Source organism: Boleophthalmus pectinirostris, unplaced genomic scaffold (assembly GCF_026225935.1).
Source record: "Boleophthalmus pectinirostris isolate CB_2022bp ecotype Guang Dong unplaced genomic scaffold, ASM2622593v1 HiC_scaffold_4, whole genome shotgun sequence".
In the NCBI taxonomy this organism is placed as follows: Eukaryota; Metazoa; Chordata; class Actinopteri; order Gobiiformes; family Gobiidae; genus Boleophthalmus; species Boleophthalmus pectinirostris.
The window spans coordinates 23689157-23712255 of NW_026571353.1; the positions used below are offsets into that span (position 1 = coordinate 23689157).

Sequence of the window (23099 nt, forward strand, 5' to 3'; positions counted from 1 at the left end):
AAGCCGTAACTATAAAATTATTTCAACGCCATGCAAGGTGAAAAAACAAATAGAAATTGGGCTAAGCATATAATTTATTTAAATTCATTTCGTTCATCTGTAAAGAATTTTACAGCACATGTTTGCCAAGGTATAGAAGAGACTACGGATTTAGGACCTTGGGGACGCCAGATGTTTCCGCGCAGCGGCGGCGCACTGGGGCCGCGCTCATAGAAGAGGTGCCCTTGTACTCGTGCGTTTTGACGCACCACTGACTGCAGACATGGGAGCCGCACAAACACGCAACGAGCACAGTTACAATGACCTCGCCAACAAAACGGGATGTAAGTAACTTTGAGTCATGTTTCACTTTTGGATGAACGAGCGCACCAAACTGCTTAAGCTGCGGTAAAACTTTTCTATGCTTTGGTCCAACAGACGGAATCTACAACAGCGGGCTAAATCTTATAGTATCCAAGTTATTTTTGGCAAAGGGATTCTACTTTTATTACATTTTGAAGTGCCTTCTAATGTATTGTTTGTTTGACATTACAATTAGGCTAAAAATAATATTTGACCAAACAACATTTGACAACCACACAGAAGGTAGGCGAGAGCCTATATTTATTTTTAGGTTGGGTAAAACCTGAGGTGAGTGCGTGCAGTAGCACGCAGAGCATGAGTAAGAAGAATAAGGTCCTGATCTAAAACTTTGCTTTACTGATGTGTGGTATTATCTGTTGCGACTTTGAACTGTTTATGGTTCATGTGGAACTTTGCCCAGCGTCCTCTCATCCAAGAAACTTACTACTCTCCTTTTATTGATCCTGATATCAATGCTAAGCCATGGTTTTGTTCCGTAATGTTTCACTATGGCCTGCACATGTGAAAATAATTACACATGCTTCAATGGTCCCACCCCTTCACATTCTGCAGCCAATTCTGATTGACAGTGTGTGGATTTATGCTTTTTACAAAAGCATGTTTTGGTTCATGCAAGCAACAATATAATTACATGTGGCAATGCAATTACGTGGCATAGTAAAATAAGAATTGCCGTCACCGGTTGCTAATAATGTACACTGAGTTAATGATTGAGTGGAGTGTTTAAAATGGCATTAAAAGACCAGAGACTTGTGTTTGCACTGCCATTAGTCTGATAACATGACCGCTCAGGAAACAGCGGTGAGATACAAGCAACTAAGTCTTACACGGCAAATATATGCCTTAACTTGTTTGTGCAAAAACCTCAAGACCAAAGGTGGGAAAAACAGAATGCTCTGCTGAGGTGTGTTAATGCTGTTCTTGGTTTTGTTTTCAGTTTCATTGGAACAAATCAACATTCTTCACAAGAGATTTAAAAAGCTGAGCGGAGAGTCAGAAACTATCAGGTAAAAAAGTCGAAATACAGTTCACAGAATAATAGACTACATGAAATACTATCTTGGTAGCATTGATTTGTATATTTCTACTGAAATTAAATACAGGCCTGCAAGTGACTGATATCAGCTAAAGCAAATAGTCTTAATATGTGGCCTCTGTGTACACTGATTAATAAACACACATCACAATGGTATTTTGGCAGTCAGTCCGCACCAACTTCCTGGTCTTAAAAAAAGGTTTAAAAAAGGATTACATGTTGTTGATATATTTCTCCCAGTAAACTATGTCCCAGTAAACAACGTCATGTGACTGAATGTTTTACACAGACTAATGTTTTGTCTCTCTATAGCAGGGAAAACTTGAACAGCATACCCGCCCTCGCTGACAATCCAATCAAAAAACAAATCATAGAAGCCTTCTTTGATAAAAGGTAGGTGCAGTCACATTCCACATTACTCTGCCTTGGGAAACAATGCATAATAATTTAAAGTCAGTTATGTCACAGTCAGCGGCTGTACCTATACATGAAGTCCCTGCTCCCAGACCACGCGAACAGGAACAAAGAACATGCCCCTTAATGTAGTTAGTCCATACATCTTATGTAAGGATTTCATTAGCATTGGCCTATTGATTTAAATCAGCGCTGCAGAATTGTTCATTAGTTGATTTTAATTGCCTCATAGGTTGTATGATACTTGACACTGAGGGCTAAAATTAATATTACAATCCAAAGCGGTAGAGACATACAGAATATGAAAAGCAACTGCAATGTACTGTACTATTTTTAACATATTGTATTATCTATGCTCAAGAAATGTGCTATGTTAAAAAAAAAAAAAGAACATCAAATAAATAAGAGACAGCATTGCCTCAGTTGGAAGATGATTGCAGAGTAATCCAAAATGTCACCATATCCATCACCGTAAACCTTCTTTGCACTGTGATTGTGAATGTGTATAAATGTATGTAATAATGTAATTTACAAACAAACAAGAAAACAGTTTAAAAGTTCAGTACAATATTTAAATACGCTAGAACTGAACTGGAATTAGTAGGCCCATATAATATATGCATTTAAAGTGTAACAGTACTCATGCATATGTTGTCCATTTGTGTTCCAGGAACCAGCACAATGGCCAGGTGGGGACCTATCAGGAGATTGGCTTTGAGGAGTTCTTGATGGTCATGTCTCACTTCCGACCCCCAACACTGAAGACTTCTGAAGACGAGAGGAAGGCCATGAGAAAAGAGAAGCTTCGCTGTACGTCTTTTGTTACTATTCTGAAACATTATAAACTATATTTAATCAGATCAGAAGTCATTTGGGACCCTTTTAAAATACCACGCATCAAAGACACACAGGCCTGATCACAGATGCCCTCAGTATTATATTCCATTTATAGCATGTGCAAGTGTTAGATTCCATTCTCTTAACAGCTTGGTTGGCAGTACTGGAAAAAAACAGTCTTAAATAATAACAACACACTATACACTATACATTATATAGTTTAAATAAGTGCTTGAATGAAGTAGTATTTATCTTGGTTCATTGACTGTATTAAGATAAGATTTGCCAATAAAACAGACAGTTAAATTTGGTCTATGTCCAAATTTCACAGGCTTAAGTATTATTTCAAGATAGCCAGGAGTACTTATTTTCTGGCCTACATGATTAGCAAGCACATTTATTAGAAGTTATTTTCACTTAAGTCATGGAAGGTGTGACACTGTTGTTTGAGTTTGGCAGGAATAGCAGGATAAACAAGTGAGCAAATTAGCAAAGGGACTAGACAAAGCATCTGGTGGAGTGTAAAAGTGGTTACTCAAGTTATAGGCTTTCCTCTTTAGCTAGTCTTTTTTTAAATACTACTTGCTAATTAGATATTTCATTGGACATAATTACATTCTTCTTATTTCCACTCCCCTTTGAACATTTATGAATAGAAAAGACACTAACAATACTTAAGAATTGCATATTTATCCTCAAAAATATGATAAATATGTGCATAAAATTGACTAAATTGACCAGTGTGACTAGAGTTAAAACCCAAATAGAAAACCAGCATTTGGCAGGTCTTAATGTTAAACTATCCCCTGTTCAAGTTTGTAAATATGCACATGAACAGTTTTAAGGGCCACATATTACTCTATTTTCTGATCAAAAACATACTCAGGGTTGTTTTGTTTTATTCACACATATTCACACAAACCCTGCATATTTACGCTGAGTTTGTCTCTCAAACAGAAAACGCACTGTTCCACCTTGTGATGTCATGTGCTCCTGTATTTTTAAACTCCACAAACCTTCACTAGAATCATTTGGATAACTTCAGCCCTGGAATTGCCAGTCTCTACTAAAAAGTAAAAGGTAGCTGTTAACTTGAAATCTACTTCTTCATAACATGACAAGGTGGAACAGGGCATTTTGAGCTTTGGAGATGGAGACTTAATAATGCAGTGTTACTCAGACATGTGTGAATAAAACAAAACACAACTCTGGGTATGTTTTGGTGAGGTAATGGCATTCTAGCACGGCTAAAAGCTCACAGGACTCAATGTTGCGTAATATTGGGCCTTTAATATAATGTAATGTAATACCCTGACTTATTGAGGCCAGTACAAGCTATTATATGACATGTTTGGAAAGCTCTTCTCTGCCTCATAAGAAAACATTCTGCCACATGTGTTTTCTTAACTCTATTGAAAACATTCCCTCAGAGCATTTCCTTTTGGATTCAATTGCAAAATCATTATTCTATTTGTGCCCTCAGTCCTTTTCAACATGCACGACACTGACAGCGATGGCAAGATCACACTGACAGAGTACAGAAAAGTAAGACGTCTCAAACTGTAGTGATCATTGTTGGAATTGAATTTTTGCCTTGAAAGTGGCCTTAAATCTCGCCGGTTGTCTCAGGTCGTGGAGGAGCTCTTGTCAAGAAGTGGTGCCATTGGCCTGGAGGCTGCCAAGGCCATTGCAGACGCTGCCATGTTGGAGGTGGCTAGTACAAGTATGCCTGACATGGTAACGCTCTCATAACTGTTAAGATACATGACAACACTTTATAATAACTGCTCTTTGAATTGTCTTAATACAGCATGCACCAAGATTCAATTCATAATGAAGACATAGTTTATTAAGAATGATTTGGGCTTAATTAATACCCTAACCACTATCTAACCTTTTAATTAAAGGAGCTCTATGTAACTTTTCTCATCTTCTTGTCACTGTGTGCTTTCTTTGTCATTAATTATTTGACAGGATACTATAAAAGTTGGTTAAACTATCATCTCTACAGTACAAACAGGTGGTTGGCTGTCTACCAGAAATGTTACATAATGCTCCTTTATAAAGTTACTAAGCCTGAATCATTCTTTATAAACTATTTGTTGATTATGAGTTGTGGTTTGTATTTTATTAAGGTTAATGTAAGATGTAGTTATTATAAAGTGATACTAGATACACATATTCTACTTTGTCTTTACATAAACTAATAATGCTCTTGCAATTCCCCAGCCTGCTGACTACTTTTATGAAGGAATTACATTTGAACATTTTGAACAGGTACACTATTATTACACTTCACTTAACTTCATTTTTATGCTTTTATTTGCTTCCTGTTGCTAATGGAGACACTGTTTTGTTTACAGATATTAAATGGTCTGGAAATGGAGTCGAGAATGCACATTCGCTTTTTGGATGTAGACACTGTTACGATGCGTTGTGATAGTAAATGAGCGAGAAAGGTAATTACATGAATGAAAAGTCTGAGGATTGTTAAAGGTTCTCCATCAAATACTTTTCTCTATGGAAATGATATTGATTTGTCTGGAATGTTTCACAGTATGGTATTAAACCTTCATGGAGACCAAATCAGACTAAGTTATTGGTCAGATCTGTGGAGAGGCAACCCTGCTCACAGTCACAGTCTGTTTTTCTGGGTATTTTTGAGCTATAAAACCACCTGTAATTGAATAAACATAAGGTAGGGATGTTTAATGGAACTTTCCAGGCAGAGCAATGACATATCCATAGAAACAAGCAAGACCAAAAAGTTACATAGTGCACCTTTAAGTAATGGCTATGCACTACAAAAGCATATTCACTAATCTGTTGTTTCTGTTTGGAGTTGTAGGTTACTGGAACCGTCCATGAACCTGTGGGCTAGTTTTGAGATAAAGCTGATGAAAGGATCCATGGACAATTTTAATAGTGATGTCTTATTTGAATTTAAATGTGCTGGATTTCTAATTTAAAGAGATTAGAAACAATATAGTTTAATGTCTCATTACTGTCTCAAATGTATGACTTAACCTCTCATTTAATGTATTTTGCTTTAAGAGTTTTGTTAAGAGTGTGTGAACTTTTGAACGCTTGTGATTTTAAGTGGTTACTGTCTGGGTTGAACATGCTCACTTCTGCTTTGTTGTGGCTTCCCTCTTTGAGCTGTCGTCTCCACTCAACGTTACGAACATGTCCTTTCCCATATCTCTGCAGTCAGTTGTGCCAAAGGGCGGCTCTGGCATTCTCAGGGCACTGTGGCACAGATCCAAAGGAGAAACATACCATTCCCCATTATATTTATCTCACATTCTATCTACAACCATCCCTTTGAGACTCAGGACAAGCAGTGTTGTTATTCTAGGGACATTTTTCAGTAACCACAGTTTTTAAAGGTGCATTATGTAACTTTTCTGGTTTGTCCCCATCTTATTGCCTTACCGCAAATGATCTGCATTATGACATTATAGCTTTATGGAACAAGTAGGTGACACAGACATGCCAAGTTACAGGTTAAGATCTGTGGAGAGGTAACCCCGCCCACAGTTAGAATGCATGATTTCAATGTATTTTTGAGCAATATAAACAAACGTAATTAAAATTATACCAGTTATACTATACATTTCAGACAAACCTATGACATCTCCAAAGAAACAGCAGGTGGTATACCCTTTACTAGAAAAGTTGTGCAGTGCAACTTTAAAACACTGAATCATTTCCCAAAGATTAACTGTTTTATTGACATATTTTTAGTTTTGTTAGATATGACTGTATATTTGTAAATGATTTATACATCTAGGATTTTATGATACAATTCAATAATTAAACTTATTTTAAAAAACAGTCCACAAATCTGTATTTGTATGTATCTCATAATCATAAAACTTAAAATGCTTTGATAATATGGAAAAGGCTGTATTTCCTGGGTTGTAAAAACATTACTGTCAGAATGTGATTACTTAAAGCAGTTTCTTGTTGTCATAAAGATGGGTGGGAACCGCTCAGTCTGTCATAGGGCACAGCCAGGCCGATATTGTAGTTGTATCCATGTGACTCAGTGTAGTCAGATCTGCAGATGGGAAGAATGTGATCCTGGGACAAAGCATCCTCTGAGAAATCATAATGGCAGATCACTCCTCTGTGCCTAAAATGAAAATAATATCATGTTCAGTTTTAGTTGGACTTTTCATATGTTCTAATTCAGGAAAATATAATTGTGTCAAAATGTACTTAAAATCTTAAATATTGTTAGTAGGCAGACACATGAGATCAGTTGAAAAAAAAGTGTAGAGAAAAATCACCGACATCTTGTGCAGCAATATAAATATCCATCTATATTTTGTGGTTAATCACATTAATTTTTGCAATCATTGTGCTAAAACGTGCTAAAATATATAAATGAAAGAAATGTAAAATGAAACATAAAAGTGTAGACATATCACCTTATACTCTTGTTTGGAATATTCCTGTATTTGTATGTATCTCATAATCATAAAACTTAAAATGCTTTGATAATATGGAAAAGGCTGTATACCACTGATTTTTAAATTTTGAAAAACACAATATACTTGATATTCAAATTTGTCACACTTTCAAAACATATATATATACATAAATACATACATGTATTAATTTAGAAGTTGGTTATTTCCCATTTCTACTTGAAAGCATATGATACAGACTTTGAGGAAAAGGAAAAGGAAAAGCAGGTGTAGTGACAGACCTGCGGTGAGCTGTGAGGTCGTCATCTGTGATGCAGGCCCCCCTCGGTGCTTTGTCGTCTGGGATATTGGCTGTTACCAGCCTGCTGCCGCTGAACCGTATGTGCCTCACTGGATGCCTGAAAAACACCAAACATTAACTTTATGGTGTGTTTAGAGCTATACACACAACATTTAAATTGGTACTAAACTTGGACTAGGACAGGACTAATCCAGCTAAAACAGGACTAAATCAGCACTAAACTGAATCAGGAAACTCTTATTCTCTCTTTTTGCACCGTGAACGTCAGGTGGTACTGATTAGATTTCTTTTTTTTTTTTTTTTTCTTGTATTGCATTGTAGGAACAGTTCTAGAGATATACACCTGAAAGTCTTACCTACCAAATCAAACCTAATATGAACTAATATGAACTATAAAACTAATCCTAAATATGGAGAGTTTGTGTGTTAAACATGTGTGAATATAATAAAATGCAATTTTTTTATAACATAAACAGAAAATAACATAATATAAGCCTTTTAACTACTGTACAGTGGCAACACTTCTTTCTCTATGTTTATAAAACATGTTATATGGATTTGAAACTGGGCACAAACTGTAACTAAATCAGGAAAACTGTGGAAGCACACAGTTCAAACAATCCAACATTTCTTTTATCAGTTTTCACAATGTGTTTGAGGGAGAGTGACACTGACAGAGCAGTGCATAAGAGATAGAGACACTCACCTGTTGTGCATCTCCCACAGCTTGGTCCCCATCCTCATCTCCCACACACACACCAGCCCCTCCCCTCCCCCGCTCACGATCTTCCACTCGTCTGTCTGCACTGCAGTGACACCGAGGTGATGGGCGTACAGGGACGCAACGGAGGCACCGGTCCGGAGATCAAACACCCGGACTCTGAAATAGAAAAGGAAAAAAAAGCATAATATGAAATGCATCTTGAAACTTAAAACAGATCAAATTCACACTGATGTAGAAGTAACTGTCAAATCTAAAACTTTTTTATTAGTTCAGTCTTCCACAATATTGTTGTAGTCTAATATAAGATACAAAGCACAAAAGTACAAAAAATATGATATGTAGTAATTATTCGGATTTAAAAAAAAAAAAAACTGGGTGAAACCCATGTGGAGTACAGACTCAGAGTTATGAAAACTTAGTCCTGAAAAAATATTATATCTTTTGAATGGAAAAGGTGTCCAAAATGGTGTATATGACTAGTAAATTAACAGTACGAGAAGAAAATTACTTCCTGTGTTGACTTTGCTGAACAAAACAAAATCAGATTGTTCTACTAGATTTGGATAGGATACAAAAAGAGAAGCTTTATTTATCCAACTAAGTGGAAATTCCAGTATAAACATCAGAATGATAAAAATGTCTAGTCATACTCACACAAGGATAAAAAATTCAAACTGTGTAATAACACCTCACTGTATGAGAAAGAAAACCAAAAATACAAAAGTCATCACCAGAAAAACATCTTGACTGTATAAATAAAAGTCATAATGCTAGTTTCATCTTGTCTCAACACAATTAAACCTCAAATAGGTGTTGTTGATGTACAAGGTAAAACAGTAATTAAATGCTATCTTTTTTCAAGCTATATAATTATTTTGTAACACTATGATATATGTAACCAGAAATAACAATTCCATTCCTACCTATAAATTAACAACTGGGCTTGGTATTATCCTCACCCACACACAAAGTCTTACTGCAACTCTTAAATCCTTAAAATGACGATTATAATACAATCATTACTACTCTGATTACTAACATCAGCATAATATCATATGTAACACGTGCTAAGATAGAAAACCAGAAGAGCCAGCCTTTATTTAGTGAGCAACTTGTGCCCAGGGGAGACCAGCTCCATCTGTTGTCACTGTGGCTTTATTGCATCCAAAAGCATCCAGGACATGACTGCATCCAGATCGTCCTCCTTCCAAGCCTTCATTATCATAATCACATTCACTTTGGGGACTCGCACATATCGCACACCGTTTCCAAAAATCTTTTAAAGACTCTGAAACTGGCTAAATAGTCACGACGGACTTGTTGTGTTGCGTTTACTTTGTGTGTACAGTTGCATTACGTGATGAAGGCCCACGTTTTTACAATGAGGACGAAACGCTATTGGCAGACCACCGGGATGAATAAATCTGGTTTTGGAGGCGGATCAGACTTCAGTGAGTTGTCAGGGGCCGGGCGAGTCTTCATTAATCAGAAGGAACTCGGCCTAATAAGGGAGTGTTGGGAAACGTCTGCATACTTTATACTTTGGATGAGTTTTTCCTGTTGGCATAAACTGTGATTACAATGCACTGAACGTGACTGAAATTTAATAGTCATTTGCATACAATTTGAAATAAGCTTTTGCCTAATACAGTAGTGTTTTGTAGGCTTGATTTGGTACTGCTATAGACTACTACTAGAGTACTGCGTATTGTGAGTTGAAAATCACATTCCATAGTAAGGCTGCAAGATAAATCACAGTTGAATTGAAATTACAATTTGAATGGACACAATTAGCAATTTGCTAATTTTGAAGTAGCAATTAAATATTCTGTCTACAAATATTTGTTCTGTGATTCTTGTATTAGTTTGTCAATTAGTATTTTGACTTTCTGTCAATTCGTTTGAACGTATTAAAAATGTGAAACACTATTCTATCAAAATTAACAACACTTGGGAGTTGGAATTTAACTTTTTTGAGACATTACTAGCCCTTTGTTACTTGTATACCCTTGTGCAGCTTTGGTACTAGCACAATAATTAAACTGGCCTGAGATCTCCTCTGTCTGAATTTTGAAAGCCTGTTAGTTAAGAGAAACAAGCACAGAATGTTTCATCTGAGAGCACAGAGCACGCCTAAGGTGGTTTCATGTAAGACATGCAAATCTGGAAGAACCAGAACATTAGAACAGTTTAAAAAACATTTACATTTTAGTTTTAGCTTCTGGAAACAGGCTATGTTTTAACATGAATTGGCTTGTTAGCTTGTTGGCAGTGTGACTAAGTTTATGTTTTTCTAAGTTTCTTAGGAGAGGCCATGGTTGGATTTGAGTGTGAATCCAAGTCTGTTTTCGTAACACAAGGGCTGTGCAATTAATGACATTCTAATAATTTATTTACTTTTTGTCATATCGCCCAGCACTAAATGATATTATGACCTTGCAATCTAAACACAAGTAAGTAAAAAAAAGCATAAACCTAGGCAAAGTGAGACTGTAATTAATATGATATTTAGAGTTATTGCTTAAAGTTACAGTAAGTAACTTTCTGAAGGTGGCACATCGCATGCATGATTATGGAAACAGAAAGTTAAAACTATATTTCAGAGCATTTTCCATGGAGATTATTACATTTTGTGCCATATCGTTAAACATTACAGCCAAAGTAACAATATTTCCATGGAAATAAGCAGCAGTCCGTGGGCCAAATAAGAGTCAGATTTGTGAAGATGCGAGACCACTCAAAGTAAGGATGCATATCTTTAAGTTTTTCAGTATAATAATCACAATCAATTTAAAAAAAAAGTTGCATCCTGTAGCTTTAATATAAACATTATTTATAGTTTTAATGTACATCAAACGATATCCTTGCATTGACAAAAGCATCCCATTTGATACTGCTATACAGATCCACATGGACACTATGTTTCATCATCCTTTTCATTAATGTTTTTGAAGCCCTCCTGTCTGGCCAGATGTGGCATTCTTCCAGGCAGCAGACTTTATCATGAAAACCGCCACCCCCAAAGAAAACAGAGGGACACGACTCATTTAGAGATGAAGAAGAGATGCATTAGTGGTTGGCCCCATGCCACACTGTGTAAGGGCCAAGATCAGCGGCTGCTCCCCCCTATATTGTCCATCCATGGGCCAGTGCGGAGGAGCCAAGCCTGTGTCTGCCTCTCTATCAGAAGGCAGAAGTACAACACAAAAGAACTGGAGTGACTCTAGAAATACCCTGGCAACAACACATTTGTATTTGCCATTCAAACACTGCTGTTGAAATATTTCCTCTTACAAACATCTTTCTAATGAAGCCATTTTCATTGTACTGCATTAGGAGTCCTGAGTAGTGAGAAGTGAGGGTAGACAATGCAACAGAGCACAGTCTTTCACTTTTAGCCAACTCCTTAACAGCCAGATGGATTCGGTTGTGAATAGAAACAGCGGGGGCAGTTTTTGGACGAATACAAACCGCGGATTTCTTCTTTTTTGCCAGCTCGTGCACCCCAGTGCCCGCTAACAAGTGAAGAATAGATGAGAATGGCTCTTTTATGTGGCATTTCTCATCTGGAAAGCCAGGTTATCAATAAGGCAGATGTGGTACAAATTGTTAATGGGATGTGTCTATTCAGTGCAACAAAATAAGACGTTGAATCGCTGGCCTATCTTCTTTTGTTCTTAATCTTTTTGATGTTGTTGTCCAAGGAAAAGTGAAAAGAGTCTTGTCACTCAGTTTCCAAGCACCTGTTCTCCACTGCCAGCTTGGATCAGGTGTTAAAACCATTTAGCAACTTCCTTCTTTCACCTGCGGTCATTGGCACATTTTCAACAGATGGATCTGAGATGTAGCGTTGCAGTTTGTCGCGTTACAAATAAACAGCTCACAACATCTGTACTGAATCCTATTTGTTTACGCGAGCCTTACCTCCTGTCTTTGTTGCCGCAGACAACGAGGTGAGGCGGGCTGTCTCTCAAGTTGATGCAGGTGAAATCCCCCGCGGAACTGCCCACACAAACTTCTGCTTTGCCACCCTCCAGGCTGTATACGTGGATCTAAAACACATCAATAAAATAGTGACGCTATGTGTATGATATGGAATAATAAAAACAAACAGTAAAGAATAAAAATCTTCCAAAGTTATAACTTGCTTCTCTTGTTGTTTCCCTTGCGCTAAAAGTGATGAAATGTAAAGGTGAGCAAATATACTATTATCGATTGTAATGTGTTTTGAAAATAAAAATGTAAGATTTAAAAATGTAATATTGGCTATAGTTTATAGTAAAAACCTTGGCCATATCTCTTGTGTAAAATAGATTCTAATTCTCAATGGGGTTTCCTGATTAAGTCAAAGGAATACATAAAAAATATACATATTTAAAAATTGGCACGTTTGAGTTTAAAATAAAATAAAACATGTTTGTCGGCCATTTAAAATATTTAGAACCTTTAAAGAAATGTTTTAGCACATTTCTGTTTGATTGACGAAATATCTTCTAATCTACTATATTTTTGGGATAAGCAAAAAATTACATATTAAATTTCACACTTGGAATGGTTTAAGCATTATATTAGAAGGTTGGTAGTTTTGAGCTCAGTCTAACAATGACATGTTGTTGCACCTGGGCAAGACAATTAACCCTGTTGCGTACTCCAGTTAGAGGGACTGGTTGCAACAGGAAGGGCATCTGGCATAAAAATCCACCAAAACATGTCAAATCTCCGTGATGGTCTGCTGTGTTGACCAACAGAGAAAAATGTACCAGTTGAAATGTGCCTTGAATCTCAGACCATCTCCCCATCAGGCAAACTTAATTTAACTTTATTTTTACTTGTGTAACTTATTTGTTATTTTAGAAATATTTTGTAGCATTTTAAGAACAAAGACATAGTCACTTCTGGCTTGGGTTGTTTTCATTAAAGTTACAATGATGTCATCTGGAGCTGGTCTAATTGGTCGATTAGCGGCTAGTGTTTTCTCATCCAAATTAGATGACAAAACAGACTGACAGCCAAGCAAAATTATCTTTGTATAATTAAAACACTTACAGAATTAAAGTTGGAAGGCCTTGAAGAAATATGCATGAGATGAAAATGTAAAGGACAAAAAGGACACGAGATGTGGCTAGATTACCATTAAGATGAAACAAGTTTGTATATAAAGTCAACTAGCCGCATGATGTAAGTCTTGACCAAGTGCCAGCTGCTTTTGTGTGTCCCTTATTTAGGTCCAGGCTGTGGTTTAATTGTGTTCTGGGCCAGGGCAAAACTCAAATTGCTCTGGACGTTGAAATGACAGTTTGATAGGATTTTAACTGGGATGAGCTAAGGAGTTCAGAGATGACATTTTTATATGATCACCATAGCTCGGGGAGGATCTTTCTTATTAAATAAAAGTCAATCTCACGTAATATATGAATAAGGTAAACAGTGATGTTGGATGACGACATACACATATAGACAATATGAGGTACAATGAGACTAAGGGATATATCCGTTTTACATTATTACAACAAAACATGGACTAAAACTTAAGGTGCACTATGTAACTTTTCCGGTGGAGGGTCAGGTACCTCCTTGTCCTCATGGAGATATTATTGCTTTGTTCCACAATATACCATAAATCTTGCATGTATTCATATACATATGTTTAAATTGCTCATAAACACCTCGATGTCACTTTTTGAGACATTGAGACAAGCAGAAATGGTACATGAGAGGAAGTTCAGACACATATGTCTACTTCTCCAAACGTCATATGTGTTAGCACGCCTGATTAGCTTACATAGTAATGCTTTCTGGTCTGAAGTCATTTGGGATTTATACTGTAGTAGTCCACAGGGTATAGTAAACCTTTACATGAGCTTCATCAAGTTGGAAGATTGTGAGTTCAAATGTCAAACTTTTGAACAATATATTTGCTTTTTCACTGCCAAAAATACAAATAATTTTTGAACTGTACCTACTTATAATCACACAGACACATCTTACATCAGCAGTGCCATCCATACTCCAGTGCTTTAAAGGCCTTCTGAACCTGAGGCGACAGGAATGGAAGGTCCCTGACAGCACTCATGTGTAATGCTCTGTGGTGAATGCACTCGGCTGGACGGATGTGTTGCCAGTGGAGATGGCACGGTGCTGGGTGAAAGCTTGGGTGAACGCCTGGGTCTTTCCGGTCCATAGGATACAAGGGGGGTGCAGAGTAATGAGGATCTGCAGGCTGGTTTGACTGAACTGTCATAGGCACACACTGGCACTACTACTGAGAGGAAGAGGGCTTAGAGATAAAGGAAAGACTATGAAAAGAGTGAGAGCTGTCCGCTAATGACAAGACTGTCCACATCAATTTGCCTCGGTTCATCTGAGTCAAAATGTTGTAAATTAAAAAGTGTCACTCCTCAGCTGGGAAAAAGGTGTGAAGTTATTCTGTTGGATTTGGATACCACCTCTTTGCATTTTAACAGATTTTAATGAAGCATATGTTTCCTCACTGAAAGCTGCATAAACCACGTCTGCTCAGAGTTAACAGCCAATTCATCCTTGTTTGCACGAAGCACTTATAACTAGAATTCTTACAAAGTGACAGACAGGTTCATTTTAGCAGACAATATTTAATTAGCAAGGTGTGCACACCATGAATCTACATCATTTTATCAGCTATGACTTCCTCCAACTTTTACTAACTTATTTGTAGTACACTTTACACAGCTAAAAGGAGCTACAGTGATGTGACTCTGCTCAGCGTCCACAGTGTGGTGCTTTAGAGTTAGAGTCCTGATGAATTTCAACTTTTGAAAGTGTTCAAAATGTCATTAAAATGCAAAAGGTCTTGGATATATCATTAACAGTGGACTGCAACATATGCAGCATATCATAGTCCATCTGGAGGTACTAAAGGAAAGGGAAAGATAAAGGGACATTTTTTTCACTAAAATGAGCAACGGATTAAACAGTATGTATTAAACTGTTTTTGTCTGTATGTCTTTTCAACAGCAAATGCCTACATGTGTGGTTTTATGTTTATTCTGTTCTGTTTTTGTCAGTTTTAGTTTTGTTTAAAATAAGAACATTCAATAAATATTTGAATAAAAAATGTTGGTTATCTTTGAAGGTGATAAGTACAAAACATGACAAATATGAAAAAACCTCAAGAACAGGTCCAGCTATGCTTGAATTGTGATTGTGTTTTAATAATGATTTGTTCTCCCTCATTTGCACTGAAGTCCATACAACCCCCCAAAAAATTAAATAAAGCATGACCTCACTACAATGTCCACATGTTAATATGATTGTTACACAGTGATCCCACTTGAATAGTGAAACCTTCAGAGTCAATTAAGTGCACAGAGCGCCTAGAAACGTGGTAATAATAGAAACAAACAAATGCATCAGGAGGACAACTGTGGATCAAAGCACATGTAATTAGATGCAGAGCCCACTGAGGTTTTCTACTGCTATTTAAACTCACTATTTTTGCAATTATGAAATTCTCCAAAGGACACTTCTAATGGGACGTTCACAGTCTAAAGGGATCAGGAGCTGGGTGGTACAGTCAATGAAAATTTCATACTGTTTATAAAATATATGTGATATTTAAAACACATTAAAAGATACATGTATGTGCTTATTTCTGGCAAGAAATTAGGTAGACTTCTAAGCCTGTCACAGTAATTACTATATTGACTTGCAATTCAATATACAGTATTAAAACAATATTTATCATATGTACATTTTATTAGCACTACTAGACAATTTGGGGTTATTTTGTGGTTATATAATAAGATTTGAGCCGTAAAAATTTGAAATAATAACTTCTACATCTCATGACAGATGTAAACTAAGTACTAAGTACTCTATCCATTGCCGCTCATGATTATTTAACAATACTGAATCTTTAGAATAGTTTTTTTGGTTTAAATCTGCTCTTGGGTTATTGTGTCTGTAGCATAAATTATTTTCAATATTATCATTTATCACCAATTACTTGCTTCAGCAATGGACTATAGCAGATAAGTACAGTAGTTGTTGTACTGCCAGTCTCCAGGCCAATGTCTTTGTTGTTTGAATTAGCTAAATGTATGACAGAGAAAGAGCAAACTAAAAGACTGTGTTTACCTCGAATTTTTTTCAAGGTTTTTATAAAGTGCCTTCTTTGGACTCTGGTATCCTTGGTGAGTCTTTTGGCAACCATTTATTTGAATCAAGCTAATTTGGAATTCAGTTCCAAGGCCTAGTTTGTAAACAATCAACATAGTTTTGGTGTATTGGAGCTGGAGCGTCAACAAAGAACCTTGAGACAGCCGAACACCCCATAATGGACAACAATACTATTACAATTAGGACAGAAGTTCTGTTTTAGTACATATTCAAAGTTAAATATAAATCATTGAAAGGACAGTGCAGAAGGGATACGGAGCACTTAGCATGGGGTACTTCAGAGTTAGTTCAGATTGAGAAATAAAGTGAAAATGGATATAATATATTTTAAAGCAAATCTTATTCATACAAAAAGACATTATAGTAAAAGGGCTAGGCGATATTCTGGTATATAAGCAAATTTTAAATAATTAACACTATGCCTAAGGCTGCTTAGAGTGTTTTATATAATATTTAGAGTGTTTTATATAATATATGTATTGACTTTGAGTTCTGCTTCCACTCATCTTAGCTTGTCTTTTTAATTAATTGACTTTTTAGCCTCTGCAAAGGCTACAGTTAAGTCACCTTTCACTTTAGCAGTAGCAGTTGGCCACAATCTCTCTCTGCCTCTAGTCACTGGGAGGAAGATCAGCTGAATTGCACACACAATTTCATCTCAATATTCTATTTTCATATCATCCCCTGATATATCATGATATATCACGAGCAACATGATATGGACCAGCCCAAAATAGTAATAATTGTCTCTGTACTAGTAAACACATGTTGAATAACCACCACCACAATAGTAAAAGTAGACTATGAGGTTGGTGTAATTCTCAGGACATAAAGATTAGGTACAGTTAGTCTATGTAATAAATATATTGACATTTTTCCTAGCACTGAGTGAATCATAGTAGACCTACCTTGTTGCCTCCATCATGCATCGCCCAGCCAGTGCGCTTCACCCCAAAAGCCACATGGGTCTGGGAGGCGTCCAGGCAGGTAACGGGATGACCATATACGGAGTGAAGAGGGTGTGGCTCTTCTGTTCGAGAGTCCAGCAAATAAACACTGTCCTCAGCAGCAACAGCAGCCAATGGCCCAGAAGGCTCCTTACCAGACACCATGACTAAGATCTCCACCTGAAACAAATCAGAGGGGAATATCAAGTGATGAAATGTTTTAATTATACAGTATGTTACTTTCACTTTAAGCATATAGGTAGTGTGAAGGAATTGTATTAAAGAAATTCATCCCAGACTCAACAGATACAACACTATCAAGTTTAATTCAAGATTGATTTTACCAATGACAATTATGCCTACGCAGTTTAAAAACACTCCTTAAGGAAAATAAAAGTTATATTGACAAACATATTTTTTTGATATCTTGGGGGAGGGTAATCCAACATCAATATTCAGATGATGTGTTGTGGTAGCCAGATTGTATAGCTCATACCTGTGTCAATAAATGGCACATTCAACTAATGGCATTCAAGTTAAGAAAGCATGCTACATACTACCTTCAGAGTCATAACTTTGTTACCTGCCTTCATTCAGTGTAACTTTATAAGGTGAGTGGCACTGAAGTTGTAGTTGATGCTTACCGTCTTTGGGAGGTGAGCCTGGTACGCTGTCCCCCAGTAGCCACAGTCGTCAGGCCGGTCGAGGCGTATGTGCGGCCCAGAGGAGGAGCCCAGGATGGGGGCATCGGCACTCAGGGCCAGGGTCCTGATCCGCTCAGGGCACTGGTAATGGTATATAGGCTGTCCTCCTGTCTCAGTGCTCCACACATCTACACAGCCTACACACAGCAGTGAGGTGATTTTTTCAGTGTCAGTCATCACATATAACTTCACTGCCAAATCTGAGGTGAGTACAATTTGACAGGCTGTTGAAAGGGTAACATAAAGAGTAAAAACATGGACGTGTATTAATAAATGGCAGAAAAATACTTAACACATATTAAGCATTTTTCTGCTATTTATATAACTTTTACATAGGTATCTATTTTATCTAGCTTATTTATCTATACGTATCTATTTTACATATTGTTATATGTAAACTATGATCATAATTTAAAGCAAATTGAACAGAATGATACATTAAATTGATCTGATCCTTTGTTGCTGGTCCCAACACTAAAGGTTAGTTCATTGTAGTAGACAGGGTCCTTTTATTTATAGTTTTTCATAAAAATATATATCTATATCTATATCTATCTATCTATCTATCTATATTTATTTATTTATTTATTTATTTATTTTTATTAATCGCAAGAAAGAACACAGCTGTGGGCCGGAATAGGGGGTAGGTGAAAACAAACATTTTGCAGTTTTGCCTTAAATGCCTCATAAAGTACTGCGTATGTTTCCTTTAACCTGAAGAAAACTCACCGTCTTCATATGCAGCTGCTGCCACAGTTCTATTCACCTGCACAAGGCTAACATATGGCCGTGGCTCCGTGTTGGCAGACAGGCAGTTAGGTTTCAAATAGGAGGCGCCTGAGTCCCAGTGTATTGTGTCCCACAGCCTCACAGCTCCAGAGGTGTAACTAAATAACAAAACAAAAAAAATGTTGCATTCACATTCTAGAATTTGATATCATAATTTCAGACGGAGTGCACGGGTTTAATGTGGAAGATTCACTGTTTTTGAAAGAAACATCCATACATGTGATCCACAAATGTTGAACCTAATCACTATTTGTTAAGGTTTGGCTACAAAAATCTACCTTTGGGATTAAATAATGGTACCACTTTCTGATGATATTGTGAGGAAAAAATAACAAAAGATAGTTTATTTATATGTATCTTTGCTCTAGTTCCACAAATGAGGTCAACAAATCTGTAACCTACACAGTACACAGCAAATTCCACTTACAATGAAATGGGACTTAGTGGTGTGATGTCATGTGAACACTACACAATACACAATAATATTAAAAAGTCAAACATGAGCTGGTTAAGTGTCCATTTCATTCAGTTTGTCCATCTTATAATGTCACCCTGTCACCAATGAATCATTTCCCCTTTCACACATTCCTCTTTTCTTCACCCAGACTTGTTGTTATTTGAATTCTAATTAACTTTCTGAACATCTCATTGGTGTTGTTTGGTTAGAGCAAGAGCATTTTTGTTCAGATGAACTTTGCATTTTCCCATACTGAATCAAAACTGAGCAGAGGCATCTAGGACTTTTGCTATTGTATTCACTTATAGTACAGCACATTGAATGAATGTATTGTCAATAAATAAGTCTCTTACAAATCTATGGTTGAAAGCACTCCACAGTTTCCAACAAAGAAAAAGTTGCAATATTGACAAACCAGTAAATGTATCTCTTTGTACCCCATTTTATTATAAACCTTGAGCGAAATCCTTCCATCATCTCATAACCAACAAGAAAATATAGGGCAAAAAGGAAAAAAGGTTGTTACAAAAAAATCATTGCAAAAAAGTTTCTAATCTTACAACAATTCAACAACAACAACAACAAAATTAACATTGTAAAATCATGAACACCTTTTCATCCAAACATACTAAAATCTTACTCTTCTACACTCCAGCACTTTTGTCGATGAGCTCTTGCTGCCTGTGTTCCCACCTCCACAGTTTCCATCATGTCTGAGCAGTGTCTCCACCTCACAGCCCCAAAGTGTGAAAAAGTGTGTGACTGACTTCCCAGGGTTTTAGCAGGAAGTCAACAATAATATCAACTCTTAATTGGTCTGTTATTTTCAAGCCAAATGCCAACTCTCATATGATGTAATAATCCTAGCCCTTTGCTAGCAGAATAAAATAATAGAAAAACAGATACTTCAAGGTGTAAGAGGGTTGCACCTATTTGCACCCATGGCCATATTATTGTTGTCCCTTGAATATTCCACCATAGGGTATTAAATCCTATCTAGCTAAAAAAAAAAGAAAAAAAAAAGTGTATTTTTACTGTGAGCAGGGTGGCCTCTCCACAGATCTGACCTACTATAACCTGGCCTGGCAATGTTTCTTGCCTGTGTCCATGGAGGTAGACATGTGTAGAATGTTCCTATCCAGGCAAAACAGTGACATCTTCACAGTGTCAAGAAGGTAACAACCTCTTCATCAGAAAGGTTACATAGTGCATCTTTAATTGAATGCTACAAAAGACAATCTTGAATTACACATTAATAACGAGAACTTATGGGTTTTGTGTGTTTATGACATTTAGTTGAGCATTGTGTTGTTATCAGACACTTCTCATACTTAAGCCTGTTTAAAACAGAAATAGTGTCATCACCTTTGGGACATAGTGGGACTGAGGGAATCCAATCATTGAGCTCACTGGAGTCTTAATATCTCCTTAGGCCTCTTTATCAGACACATGGGAGAGCCCTTTCACTCTATTCTAGGAACCCCTTATGGTACAATGTGGGTTAATGTTTTGGCTTCAATTCTTTGTACAAGCTATTAACTGCAACAGAGTGAAATATCATTGAAACTAATTGTAATAACAGATTGAAAGCAAAGTTTATGTTTTTTTCTAATATTAAAACTAAACATAATAAAGAAGAATACCCAATTTAAAATCAATGCACTGATTTCCAAGAAAATTATTTGTAAGTAAAGGAGCTAGCTGACCATAAACTTGATGTCATACTATATTTTCCAGGGGTAAGGTGAACAATAAAAAAAAAAATATATATATATATATATATATATATATATATATATTTTTTTTTTTTCCCTCCGTGCTCTTTACCCTCCTTTCACCCTATAATGCCATAGATTGTTAAATAAAGTCTACGGGTCAATGCCACTTACCCAGCAAAAACAAAGTTTTCACAAGAGTTGACATCACACAGCACCTTCCCAAGCTCAAACTGCAACTGGCTGATGGATCCTACTCGATTCTGGGAATGAACCAACACATTTATGACATTTCAGTAGCATAGGCGCAGATAAAATTATGTATAAAAAAATTGTTAATTGTGTACATTATGATTTTATAGCTGAAAGAAAACATTTGTGGCATAAATAAAGGCTAGGAAATGCACTAATGATCACTGATGTAGAGCAGACGGAGCAGACCTTCCAGTTGGAGCATACAGTTTTGGCTGAGTTCCTGCAGTCCCGTAGTGTGCTCTTCCAGCAGGGGGAGTCAGACACACTGGCATCCTGATGAAAGCCTGCCCTCACGCACAACCTGAACCACAGAACACAGTCCTCTGCAAGGACTCTCCATGCCCTGCTCACCTGGGAGGAGGGGGTTGGATAGTATGCACATGGATTAAGTCAGCATAAATTACACACTTGCTTTACTTAATTTACGTGCATTCAACTAGTTGCCAAACTAACTCTATTGCAGTACATCTGTCTCATTAAATGCAATCCATCCTTTTGCACTGTCATTGTTAAATTTTGTGACTGTGGATACAAGTGCAGTCAGAAATATTTCAAAAATGTTTTCAAATATATCAGATTCAAATGAGCCCCAACTTGCAATATACGGTTATTCCAAACAGCATGACATCAGTAATAATTAATTTATAAATTAATGGACGCATTAAAGCAAGTTTGTTTTGAAAATACAGCATTGTGTGTGTCAGTGTAGTATGCTTACCTGTGCACATCGGCCAAGCTCTTTGCAGTTGAGATACTGAAAAATCTTTAATGCTAGCTCATAAGGCAAGTCTATATCGAAAAATGGAATGTCATCAACCTCATTCTGAAAAAAAGAAAAAAAAAGAAAAAATATGAACATAATTAATGATTATAAATAAAGGTTCACAATGTAACTTTTCTGATGTTATATACGGTGTAGCCTAATTACATTGATTTGACATTTTATTATACAAAGAATATACAACTGCATACAGTGGGTCACCATTATCGAAATATTCATAGTATATATCTCAAAAACTACAACACATAAAACTGCCTTTCATTTTTGGCAAAGGTGTGTCTTATAACTATATAACTATAGCCCAGAAGATGTTTAATTGATTCAGGTGGCCTAAAATTTGATTTTACAGTTCTTATTGTCTATATAGAATAAAATGTTTATCTCTCGTGTTATGTTTTTTATTATAGTCCACATCTGAGCATCTTTTCTGCATAATAACACAGATCTGCACTACTATAGTAGTATATACATACCAGGTCTTGGATGAGTTGATCTACCAGCTGCTCTTGTCTCTTTACTTTCTTCTGCAGCCTCTGATGTTGCAGTGATGTGTCTGTCACAGTGTCATTTTGTCTTCTCCTTTTTGATCTCTCCTCCTCAATCCTCTCCAGCAGGGGGCTCGTCCGTCCATCCAGTAAACTACTCGCAATGGAAACGTACCCCGGCTGATCCTCATCATTTGACTTCACACCTTCACCTTTATCTACAGACACATCATTGGTTGGACTATAACGCCCAATCTTATCGTCTATGTGATCATCCTTCTCCTCAAAATAACGCCTTTTTGAGTCTTTTAACTCACAAGAAACCTTACTTGAATCAGCGTAATGGACAGTTTCATGTTTTTCCTTTTTGCTATTTAATTCTTGCTGCCAGCGCTCCCTAAACGCAGCAAGCTCACTATCTTCTGCCATTTTCTACATCGTTGCTAACCTATAACAAACAATAGATTTATATGAGAAATTAACTAGACCTTAGTGCACATAAAAGGAAGAAGGAGTGCAAAAAGCAAAACAAGCACTGGTTCTACTTTGTAAATAGTCCGAGTAACAGCACGAACTACTACAAAAGTTCCGCATGATTTTAATTCCGCAGGTTTATTATAGGACATTGTTGAATGGCAGATTAAAACATAAATGGACACAAATTCTCTAAGATATTGTCATGTTTATGTTATTAGACA

General features: G+C 36.6%; 2 protein-coding genes across 5 annotated transcripts; one reads left to right on the top strand and one right to left on the bottom strand.

The window, feature by feature from the left end:
• Positions 1–49: 49 nt before the first annotated feature.
• tesca (tescalcin a) lies at positions 50–6209 on the top strand. Of its 3 annotated transcripts, none has more exons than XM_020919077.2 (9): positions 50–323; positions 1301–1370; positions 1712–1792; positions 2484–2623; positions 4134–4195; positions 4280–4387; positions 4880–4927; positions 5014–5109; positions 5493–6209. In XM_020919077.2, exons 1-8 carry the CDS (start codon positions 263–265, stop codon positions 5098–5100), a joined length of 657 nt encoding a protein of 218 aa, XP_020774736.1. In that variant the 5' UTR covers positions 50–262; the 3' UTR covers positions 5101–5109; positions 5493–6209. The 3 variants fall into 3 exon arrangements, with proteins under 3 accessions (XP_020774736.1, XP_055017203.1, XP_055017204.1); XM_055161228.1 differs by lacking the exon at positions 50–323 and adding an exon at positions 362–585; XM_055161229.1 differs by lacking the exon at positions 50–323 and adding an exon at positions 362–585 and having other exon boundaries at positions 5499–6209.
• Positions 6210–6359: 150 nt separating this feature from the next.
• Positions 6360–22940, bottom strand: fbxw8 (F-box and WD repeat domain containing 8). Of its 2 annotated transcripts, XM_055161224.1 has the most exons (12): positions 22731–22940; positions 22390–22619; positions 21854–21958; positions 21322–21486; positions 21055–21143; positions 18649–18806; positions 17860–18056; positions 17177–17395; positions 12036–12163; positions 8094–8267; positions 7368–7484; positions 6360–6788 (listed from the first exon to the last, which is right to left on the bottom strand). In XM_055161224.1, the coding sequence occupies exons 1-12, from the start codon at positions 22828–22830 to the stop codon at positions 6623–6625; spliced, it is 1848 nt and encodes a 615-aa protein (XP_055017199.1). In that variant the 5' UTR covers positions 22831–22940; the 3' UTR covers positions 6360–6622. The 2 variants fall into 2 exon arrangements, with proteins under 2 accessions (XP_055017199.1, XP_020774746.2); XM_020919087.2 differs by having other exon boundaries at positions 22390–22940.
• Positions 22941–23099: the final 159 nt, after the last annotated feature.